Source organism: Homalodisca vitripennis, chromosome 1 (assembly GCF_021130785.1).
Source record: "Homalodisca vitripennis isolate AUS2020 chromosome 1, UT_GWSS_2.1, whole genome shotgun sequence".
Taxonomy (NCBI): Eukaryota; Metazoa; Arthropoda; class Insecta; order Hemiptera; family Cicadellidae; genus Homalodisca; species Homalodisca vitripennis.
In genome coordinates this window covers 52,769,082-52,781,400 of record NC_060207.1, presented here as the reverse complement: position 1 = coordinate 52,781,400, position 12,319 = coordinate 52,769,082, and the positions used below count along the sequence as shown (strand labels likewise).

Sequence of the window (12,319 nt, the reverse complement as noted above, 5' to 3'; positions counted from 1 at the left end):
TTCCATTTTAATTTATTTATGTAATGTAATATTTTATACAGATTTACGATGTCAATTTACAATTAATTTATAAGTGACGAGTTTGTATAATCACTTATTATAAACAACAAAAATTTACAGAGTATAACGTAGAACATGTCTATGAAAAGTATGTTTCAAACGGTTACTCATTATATACCTAGAAGTGTAATGTGTGTTGTGTAATATTAAATTTTGAAGTAATATTGTATACACTTTTACCTTAATTTCATTATAACGATAAAATACGGTATTACTTCTCAATTGTTTATTTTTCATTCATCCAGAAATATCGAAAATAATGACTGAGCTAATTCCACTTTCAGAGAATGTTAAAAAAAATTAGTTGAAATATAATTTGTATAATTGCAAATATATTACCTATATTATGTCTTTACACTTCTCGCAAAATATAAGAGTGTCATGGACAAATAAATATGAGACAACTCTGTCTCTATAAAGGTCACAGAAGAACAGATTTGTATTGTACATTTATTATAGCTGAAAGTGTGGCTGTACCATCATCTTTTAATTTCCCAATACATGAAGAATAATAAAGTTAATTTGACAATCAACATTACTCATACACTACTCTTAGTATTAAAGTGCCTACTCTCTCGGTTGCGTGCTCTACCCCAAGCGGTATTTTTAGACAGATGACTTCATATCGCTGTCAAGAATATTCACATATAATGTATTTGTTTTTATTTATGACGTGTGGTAAATCTTTCAATAGATAATTTTAATTATTTTTTTAAACATTATTTGAACTAACTTTGCTAAACTTTTATTACCAATTCTAACGTTAAATTTCTAAGCTAATGTGAGTAGCTTGAAAACGTAAAATAGACGCAAACCATAACAAAAATATTATTATTAGTATTCAGCACCGTAACTTAATTAGCTGAGGTTTTGCGAAGCCTATCGCTCAGGTGGTTGGAGAAACGTTACTTCTGTCAGGTTGTTGCCCGTAGGAAATCCGAAAGAGGATTCAGGTATAAATTTAAAATTCCTACCAAACCCCTTGAGGGACATTGAGTTCAATGTCCCTTCAGGGAATCTTTCTTAGCATTAGAGAAGTGCAATTCATGCAGGATGTCTCAATATTGGAACGTGCTATAGAGCTATTGAAGTATTTTCTACCGCTTTGTGAGCTGGCAGAGTTCTGTTTATGTCTGTCTATCTTTTACACAATATATCGAGAACTAAATGTGCTATAGACTTGAAAATTTGTATGATGCTACATATCTAAATAGGCAAGATCAAGTTTAATACTAGTAAACATCCATCTATGGTGTTTGGCTGCTAGTGAAGCCTGTTATAATACTAGTCTCTATAACTAATTGAGCAATAAACTTGAAGTTTGGATGAGACTTCATTTTTACATACGTAATAAATATGTCCCTCATATGACCAGAATGGCCAGGATACACCCATTGTATTCAAACAGCGCGGGAACTGAGGGAACAGTAGGCCTAGTATTCCCTGGAATGATTAGGGGTCAAATTTAGTACTTTTTGGTGTGAGTTATCTCAAGACAGCTTTTCTTATAATGGGTTGAAACATATTCCGCAAGATTGAAATTGGGATAATTCTCATATCCTTTACACTTGGTAAAGGCTGTTACTGTCGTCTCTAAGTGCACTGTCTGGCACACTCCTACCTCGTTAAAAGTAACGTACATCACAATTATGCTCTGCAATGTCTGTGTAGATATAAAAAAAAAAATTTAATTATGGAATAGAAAGTTAATTTGTTAATATTTGTTATAGTTAAGATTGTTTTAAGAAAGTTACTAATAGTTTCACTATTTAGATAAACACGAACACTTAACATTTCAACTTTTTGTCAGAATCAACACCCTTTGGAGTTATATAATGTTATCACTTCTTTTAAGTATTATTAGACGAGGATATATGTGTTAAAATATTCATGTTGAAACGCACAATATACGTGAAACTTGTGCAAATTATTTTCTTTTTTTGTGTTATTATTTTGAAGTGCTCGAGAATTAACTATTCTTCTATCGACTTTCTTAACCCTCGTCGGTCGTAAGGTAGCCACCTTGGTAGTTGTACATAAACTGTACAGAACTGGTACCAGAACTAATGATGCTAGACTTAATTGCATAATCTGATTCGTCACAATGAGAAGTACCAAATATTATAAATTCATTTAATTGTATAATGTTTTACAGATTCCATTCGTTTGTAAGGAAAATTTGGGCTAATATAGAAACATACCAATGACTCGCTGTCTCTATTACTTTGGTAATCCGAGGGTAAATACTAGTACAACTGTTGTATTAATGTAGTACAAGTGTGTACTGAAGTGCCGACATCTCCGCTGTCTTCTACCTTAACCTACCTTCCCTTGTGCATGTGAAATCTGTTGTCTAATGCTCTTGGCTCTATGCAGTTAGATCATTTGGTTAATTCTTATCACTGTGGACTTTATGCTGTTGTACCAGTCAAGTACTGCTTGTTGTTTTGTACGACATACTCTTTTGTGAAATTTTGAATAATTTGAGTTGAGTTCATTCTCGAAGTTCTGAATAGTTTTTTTAACGATTTGTTTACGTATATCCTTCTGTTTTAGTGTTTTGAAACTTGGGAAAAGGTTATATTTCAATCTTCGAAGTGAGGTGTTCTGTGTTAGTAACGTATAGCGATGGCAAGAGTCCGATATGCTATTATCCTTTCAAATCTTCCATCGTCGGTATCAAACTTTAAACAAAGAACTACTGTAATATGTGTCTTCATCTCGTACAAGGAACACATTAAACATTAAGGTTTTCAATATAACGTCTTACTCAGCTAGTATCATGTATACATGTTGACATTAATTAATATCGAACACAAACTAATTCTTTTACAAATCATGATCACTTTCCAATTAATTGGAGTATTAATTAAGTGGAGTATTACCAGTTTTAATATTAAATCATTTTATTTCACCAATTTAATTTATGCACATTATTTCTGCATTAACTTAAGTTTTACTGCAAAAATAATAAGTGAGGATTGCCTTAAATTTTATAACAATTAACTTTCTAAGCATTTTAGTCCTTAGACTCTTAAGTTGTACCAATTATTTTGTTTTTCATGGATATTAATGTTTATATACTTTGAAAAACTCAGATTCTAACAGGTCAGATTTCTTAAACAGCTTGGTTTACAATTTACATTATTATATTTTTAAGAATGATGTTGAAGCAATGCTACAAAAGGTCATAACCTTAAAATATAAAAAGTTATGTTTTATAATGCAAAATGCACTTTTACATATAACCAGTAAAAGAGAAATATTCATGCGTTTGTAAAATCAATCCTATGCAAATTGTGCACCACAATCTCTGTGGTTTTATTTTGCATTACGTCCAAGCAGAATGTTTGTTTTGCTGATGCACTCTCTCGCCACTAGTATTTATACTCTCTCTGGCACTAAAATAAATATTATTTATCTCATGTGCACATTTATATTAGGGATATGGTTCACTTTATTTGAGCGTATAACTCGAATTAATTTATATAAAAAGTAACGGAAGTGCTTTTATTACTTATTCTCCTTTTCAATTTTCTGAAACAGTATTTTATTACAATAACTTATAACCGAATTGATCCTTATTTGCATACAGAAATATTTCTATTGAGGTAGCTTTGATTGAATTTAATACTAAATTAAAATACATATGTATCCCATAGAATAAATTTTGATAAAATAATTACATTCAATATAATGAGAAATTTCAGGTTGTCACCTAACCTACAACTTAAGTTGCTGTCGAAAATATCTCATGATCAATGCGAACTACCTGGCTTGTCCGAAATACTTACCAAATACTCGCACGAGTATAATATGCCTGTATATCAATGCCAAGTTAGTTATTATTGGCTTATGTAAATTCAGTTGCAACTGTAACTTATACAGTCCAGTAAATCGGGTTACGAAATGCTAAGATATTCTAAAAATCTGTAGTCGTATTTTGTAAAACTTTGTTATAAAAAAACCATACAAGGTTTCATATAAGCATGGAAAAACTCCTTGAGAATGAAGACATTCGTATTCGAATTATTAATCTATATCATTGATAAATACAATAAAGAGAAACTATAAGACAGTATCAAGTTAAAGTAAAAAAATATTGAGTTAAACTGGGCGTTCTCATTTATAGCAATCAATGATTTGGGGCTTTTTCATTCAATGTTTACAGTAATTTATATATCATACTTAAAATTTATACTTAGTATTATTACTTAATTACTACTTAGAAATATTTACTCAGTAGCTGTCACTACTTAACAATATATCCAATTTAACTTTTAACTCGTACACTCACTGATATTGGCTAAGATATAATTAAAATATAATCATCTACGGCACTCAAAGTATTATTTCCTAAATGAAAATTATGTAATTTGTAAATGTAGATTTAATAAATCAATGCACTGGGGCTAGTATACTATATATCAGAGTTTTAAACACGTATTTTAAAAGAGTCTTACTTGTATTTTGTACGATACATGTTTAAAATTAATAATTTGCTTTATAATTTCCTTGAATAGTAATAGAGTAATAAATATCGGTCCTTTTAATATTAATCCGTAAAGATATTGGTTATTGCAGAAGTGGTGTGGTAAATGCTTCATCGATTATTACATGTTTTAATCTAAGTTTGGGGTAATTTCAATTTGGAAACTATATAAATGAATATAGTACATGCACTATTATTATAGTTGTACCACCTTATAAAACTTACAACATCTCTAATATTTACATACTCTGTAAGCCTTTAAAACATGATATGCACGTATCTGTAAAATATGTGCGACAGATTTATGTTAAATGTTTAGTATTAAATTCGCGTTAATAACGATTAAGAATTCTGGTCTCTAAAAATGAAGAAACGTGTTTACCTTGATAGCGTACTGTTATTTTATCAGGTTAAATAAAAACATATATGACTTATATATACACATATTATTGCACGAAGGAGGTGAATGAGAGTGTCTCAAGTAAAAGGTGTTTTCGTTCACGAAGATATTACACAATTATGTTAAAATAAAGTATTCCCAGAGGCCATATATAAGCTGGCTGAGACGCCGCTATTCATATACCATGATAAACGAGCGCATTATTCATACTTTGCAAAGGAAAAAATTACCTTTTCTGTGGATCCTTGCCAGGAGTGTCCCTGAAAGCAGGCAACTTAGCGACAAAAAGGTGATGTATGGGTTAGCCATGCTTAGTAGTCGGGTCGTGAGGAGCACATGTTGTCACTGACTTCCGGGCGGGGGGAGGGACACATCCGGTGCGGTATCACTTCCGACAGGTATTTTATACCATCTTTACAAATATTGAATGGAGCTTTCAGTGGGTTTATTTAACCGTTAGTGAAAAATATCTGAGATTATTTAAAAGCTTTGTAAGAAAATCACATCACATAAGATCAGCATTACTCTATAAATTAATGTGTTACTTATTTTAAAACTTTTTCAGACCAGTAAAATAATTTAGAAAACTTTACTTAAAACATATTTATATATGGCATGTACAACAAACTTAAAACCCTTTACTTAGATTCGCCCATATACTGTAACCAGTTGAACATTCCATTATTTTTTCATTACATAGATGAATCCGGCACAAATATCACACTATCATATTTATGATTTTTCCACGGGTAAAGTAAATAATTGTAAGACGGATATAGTTCAGAAAATGTTTTGTGCACTATGTGAACGTTAAGTGGTAGGCGTGGAAGAAGATCGCTAAAGGGGACGTGAGACGAGGTCGCTGCGCGGCACACCCACCTGGCGTGAGGTCACAGCAGCACTGACGTTAATGGACCGAGAGACAAGACTGCTACTGAAGCCCGGACCTGCGCCAGACACTACCACCCACCCCCTGCATGCCAACCACCCCGCCGTAATCCATAGCACTTCACACCTGCCGCCCGTCTAGTCCCACTTCCTATTGGAAACCTGCCAAAAACGACACCCGGATTGATGGGGCAGGTAATTCTGTCAGGAATCGAGGCGATGGGATTGCCGAGGCAATACTGTCAGGAATCGAATTCTGAGTAATATTCCAGATGGATGTTCACAATCTCATTTTCATCCCCATCAGACGAAAAATCGTTATTGAGCAATCTGCACGTGTAAATCCACCTCTGTAACGTGTTGGTAATAGGGACGTTACGGTACCTGACATCGGGTTGACGATTGTTATTCACCAGGGAATAAATAAAAATGTACAGTACTTTGAAGTAGATTACTATGACATATATTATTATTAGAAATATTCTTTGATTAATTAAACTCATTATTTTACTCATATATGTTTTAAACACGTTGTTATTATGCTTGTATTATGGCCAAACACAATAAATTACTGTAAGTATCTAGATAAGCATAAAAATATTTTAAAATACACGAGTTTCAAAATATTTCTGTTTGAAACTTGTTTACTCAATTCAATTATTGTTATTATACCGTATTCTCTATTATTTTTTGTTTATATCATACTCTAAATAATCACTATTGTCCTTTTGATATCTGATAAGAAACAAAAAGCACTAAAAAGCCGCTAGGCGGTACGCTAAGTACTGAGCGTCTGGTCAGCACAACAACAATATGGGCCAACGTATTATGATATTTGCGTATAATATTGTATTTTGTTGTTTTTACTTAATGTTATTCTACACGTGAAAAACCTAAACTAAGTATTATTGATTTATGTTGTATAACACTAAATACATACCAGATTAATTTTAATTTCATGAAACGGGAGGTTTTATCAGAATGGAATAAGTAATTCAGAGGTTTACATGAACTAACTTTTGAGCACTCTTCTTGATTGAATTAAATGAGAGGTTGAAATATGATGGTACGTCCATTGAAGCGGAAATGAATGGTTTTCTTGTAAAGCTCATTGATGTGTAGATTTGTACTCTCTTGATATTTTGTGCCAATTCGTTTGTGCGCAAATAAGTATTCATACCTTTTAATTGTTGCAATATATTATATTTTATCCCAAAAATGTTACCTTATATATGAGTTAACTAATTATTAAAAAAGTAATTATTAACTACAACATATATGTTCAACTTGCAACAAAAAGTTAAGTATTATTATTTGATACTATCTATTTCTGTACGTAGCCTATATCACCACTTTTTCATACATACTTTGTTTATATAAAATATGTCGTATATAATAATGTATAAACTATATTATTGTGTAAGGATTATGATTAAGAGGACTATATAACAAAACAAAAGTCTAACATGCTTACTTTTGCTGTACATCAAATCTATTACTATAAGTATGTCTAGAAATCCATTTTTCATTGAAATCGTTCATTGTAATCGCTGTAAAAGAGCCTAATTATATACATTAGTCATCCACAATGTTTGAGTACGCAAGTTATTTTGTATGTTTGAGTAAAGAGCAAAAATACTTATTGTCGCTATTACACTATTAATATTCTCCAACTAAAAACATTAGCAAAACCTTAGTAGTGCTATGACTACCTTCGTTTAATTTCTTTTAAATATATTACTCTATTTATTTTATAAATTTGAAATAAGCAGTCGTAATTTAGGTATAACTGTTTTTCGGGTCACCCTCATTTTCATTAGTAGTACAAGACGAAAAATGTAACCTCTTTCCATCTCCAAATTCTCTTTACTACCTTAAAGTGTAATAAACCAAAACATTTCACTAAACTGAAAATTTGGACCTCAATAAGTGGATTCGTTCGCTGAACTGAAATAGGTATTGAATAATAGTTCAATAATTATTTGAAAACAAATTTATATCTATTATATTAAACTATTTGACTCTTAATTGTTTAGAAAATACAAAGTTGCAAATGTACGAGGAAATAAACATGATGAAAGTTGTGTGTAAAGAGTTCGTTGGAGAGTAATTTAAGTTGACTAACTTGAAGTTAGATGAAGTGAGGTTCCTTTGATATGAAACAGCGGAATTTCATATGTAGTGGAATTGTGAGCTGAAACAACTCTAACTTCACCAACTAGCTCAGTTAAGTTTCAACAAGTCTTAAGTAGTGTTTAAAGTTGAAGTATTTTTATTTTATTTACTCAATCTAATGTTAGGATAAGATTAAATATGTAATATCTCTTGACTAATCGACTTCTTTGTCTTTGTTGTGAGTACAGTTTCAAACATTACACACTAGTTTGTCATATCAAAGCTTGAGCCGTAATAATGAATAAATAAATTAATAATAAGGATTAAATACTTTTAATGCTATAGTTATTGTATAGTTTTATTATTCATAATAAATCAAGTAATCTGCGGAGTAATTATATTTTTTCACCTGATATTAAATCCATTGATTTCAGCATGGGTATTTATTATTACTGACCATCAAAAACAAAATTACAAGGAATGAAATTATTTTTAGTCAGACACATTTAAGTATTATAATACATTATTTATTGCATTTAAATTTCTTCAGTTAAATAAATGACATAAGTAGTTTAACGATACTATACATCATAATAAAGCTAGGCTTTTCATGTAAAAATGTTTATTATTGTTGTTATTATTCAATATCAACAATAAACTTTTTAATTTTTGCCAAAAAAATAGTTTCTTCATTAACCTTAACTCCATGATAAAGCTTTATCAATCATTTGTTTTTTTTGGACATTTTTTCCAAAAAGGAGAAGCCGATCCCCTTTTAAGTCTTATTCTGCCCGTCCTCATGGGCCACTGGCCTGTGCGAGGATCTTATCAAACAGAATAAGGGGGAGAGTCGATACAGTACAAGGTCAATGGTACTGATAAAAAGTGTAAGGGCCACAGACAGGATTCGAACCTGCGCTATCTGTAACTCAGACTCAAAGTCTGAAGTCTTAGACCGCTCGGCCATCGGCACTCACATTACCTCAAAATGTAGTATTTTCGGGTAACTAGCAGATATTTTAACCGTTACATAGTAAACATGTTAACTACAACCATTTTGAAACGGGTACCTATATAAAGTTAATACGTTTCATGTTTGTATACCTTCGTGTAATAAAGTTTCTTCTCGACTTTCATCAGTCTATCCTAAACCTTTCGTGAAGTAATATTATTTCAAACACATGCATACAGGTAGACAGATTCTAATCAAAGCTGGATGGGACAATACCATATATAATCTTGTACTGTTTGATACCTTTCACGTGCTGAACAACGAGGTAAAGTTTATAAAATGGTTCCGAGACATATTTTGTGTATTTAAATGGCAAATTATCCAGAACTAAATGTAACATGTATTGTTACAGGCTTATAATAACAGGCACTCAAACTGCAGGTTAATTGGTACTTAACTAAACCATGTGCTAATTAGTGCTCAACACACGGGGTGCACTCAAACACATACACTTCAGCATGAGCATTCTATATGAACCGCTGTTTCACGACTTATTGTCCGACATTGATGAATAACTCCGGAGTAAGGTTATGTTGATTAGTTAATTCTCTGTTTGCAGTTTACAGTTAGTTGTACTATAATCTGTGACAATTGGTTTTCGTACTACAAATTACTACAATATACTCAATAAGGCTTGATCTCTGCAAAGAGTTTCATAGTCCGTATGGTTTCGTTTCGTTTTGTATAATTACAATGCCCGAGATATAATTATTTTAGAATTCAGAACTCCTAATACGAGCCTGATGTCTATATTCCTGAGGATAATTATAAATAGAATGCAGTTAGGAGTCACGTGACACTCGTATGAGGTAACTTGAGCAACTGGGCTGGCTTTGATTACCATAAGAGGATCTGATCATCTCAGAGTCCTGAGGTCTTTACGAATTGGTATTTCGATTTTTGATAGGAAGTGTAAACAGTCGGTAAACAGCCGGTAAGGGCAGTCACGTGATCTTTACTTGGTGCAACCTGATCATTTAGGGCTCTGCGTGTTCAGGAAATGTATCCATCTCTCCCTCTTATTAAACAGGAATTAAACATGAGCCATTGTCTTTTGCTCCAGCAGCCTCCTATCATTACTTTTCTTTTTTGTGTGCAATATTTGCTATTTTATGTTTCTGAAAAGTTAGGGATACAAAAAATAAAACAATTCACATATTAACCACGGAATCGTTATACTCTGCAGAAGAGCATAGGTTTAGTGGCCCCAAACAATGTCCTACGTTCGGGAGTTCAGTGAATGAATCAGGGTCACGTATTATCGTTTTCAATTCCTGTACCATTGTAATTTCTCCTTTCGTTATCGTCAACTTCAATATTAATATAAAACCCGCTTCCTACCCCTATATATTTAAAATTATGATTTTATGTAGTGTAAAGAAATTAAGGATTCACTTGTATTAAAGTGGTTTTTAATAAGATGACGAAACAAATATGTTACCTGAATTTACACATTAAGGGAATCTACATTCATATTATGTGCTTGTTGCTCTAGAATTCATTACTCTATCTTTATACTATGAGTGTTATTGATATCTCAACTTATTTTTAAAACTTAACAATTATAGAACAATGGTCAACCCGTAGCTTAGAGAAGATTACGGACGGCCCTATAAACGAAAAGTAACGCATTAGATTCTTTGGGAAGTCGTAAATATTTTCCAGTATACTTTAAATATTCGAATGTTCAAATGGCATTGCTGTGGGTATAAATAAATAAATAAGTTTTTCTATACAAACTTCTAGATTATTAAAGTTAAATACAATGGACATAGTACAATCCCCATAAAAAATGGCTATGGTTAGTAAATTTTGAAATATTTTTTTATTAAAGTTCAATCATTTTAGTACGTTTTGAGAGAAAGAGGAATGGAATAAATTGGAAAGACGTTGTGCTGCTTTTGAATGTATTACCAACCTACCTATGTTATCATAGTAACATTGCTATCCTACAGTGTTTATTTCTATATGAACAAAGCATAAGAAACTGCAGATGTTAAATCTAATGACAGGAATGAAGAAACATAATTGCAGAAAACATACGTACACTTTTTTATATTACAACATCAGTATTCTTTTCTGGTTTCACATTTTAACATACGGAGTCACCTGAAATGACGGGCTCCAAAAGCTACATGACACAAATAATTCTTATGAGGATGTAAAAGTAAATAAAGTTCCTGACATCAAGTACAAATTTAAATAAAATATGAAGTTATGTTGGTTACACTTTAAGAAAACCCCAATGAATTTCGAGAAGAATGTGAACATCTGTTAATAATTATTCTTATGTGCACATACAAATTCATGTCACGTGACGTAACTGTACTTAATCATGAATATCATTCTGCAAGGTGTGGTAGATGATAATAACAGGTAAAGGCCAAATGGTCAAGAGAGCAATATTGGTTTGGGATCGTATTCTCTCCCTTGGGGACGACAATACATTAGTCACCTTAGAGTGGTGGTTTACCACTCAGATCAGACCTCCAGTATCGTATTACCTCGCAAGTGAATTTGTTATGAAAGCTTATTTTATTACAAAAATGCCATTTAATTTGTGTACAGTTACTTACTTAACTGTAAGTAATTATAGCAGGACTTATTTACTTACTTCAGTGAAAAGTGTTAATAATAATTATTTATAAAAAGTAACTCCAAAATGCTTATAAGTTTATTCGTATCATTATGTAGGCTACTATTATGTTTCTTTATTCAGATTAAATACCATGTTTCAGTATTTACAGAAAACAAGTAAAATATGTACTCATGTACTATGAAGGCTGGATTATGTTTAAAATTAAAGTATACGGGCGGACACTTGGCAATTGTTTTCAAACAAACGATAGTTGTATCTACTAGTATAGCCCTGCAACGTTTCAGTACCATATTTGCATATTTGCTAGGATACATACATATACATGTCAACTTTGTTATGTATCTTAATGAAATGTGTTTAACAGTGGCGTAACTAATGTGGGAGATGAAGGGGGATACACCGCCCAAAAGCTCTATAGAACATACTTATAACAGCAATCCAGCTTTGTTTAAAACACGACAGTGAAGTGTTTTATTTTGAGTTAGGTGTATCTAATTTATTTAAATTTGAATTTATTCTGATATCGTCCAAACGCCCGGTGTCCCAATTATGCTATTGGTACTTAATGTTGTATATCACACTAATCACATTGTTTTCTTTCAATCATCCATCATCCAACACATAGACCCATGCTTGAAACATTGTTAGTGTGGGGATTTTATTTAATTGTCATGTGCAACTAACTCAAAAATATTAATGCATGTCCAAAATAAGTATAGTGGAAAATAAGGAAAAAGTTTAAGGGCATCTGCG

The 12,319-nt window shown here is 31.8% G+C and overlaps 1 protein-coding gene across 1 annotated transcript in view; it reads right to left on the bottom strand.

The window, feature by feature from the left end:
• The window catches only part of LOC124361373 (locomotion-related protein Hikaru genki), a 42,256-nt gene extending 36,399 nt beyond the window's left edge, over nt 1-5,857 (bottom strand). Inside the window, exon 1 of the mRNA XM_046815424.1 lies at nt 5,183-5,857. Coding sequence (XP_046671380.1) covers nt 5,183-5,261 — 79 coding nt within the window. The 5' untranslated portion in view covers nt 5,262-5,857. The remainder of the gene's footprint in view (nt 1-5,182) is intronic.
• Nucleotides 5,858-12,319: the final 6,462 nt, after the last annotated feature.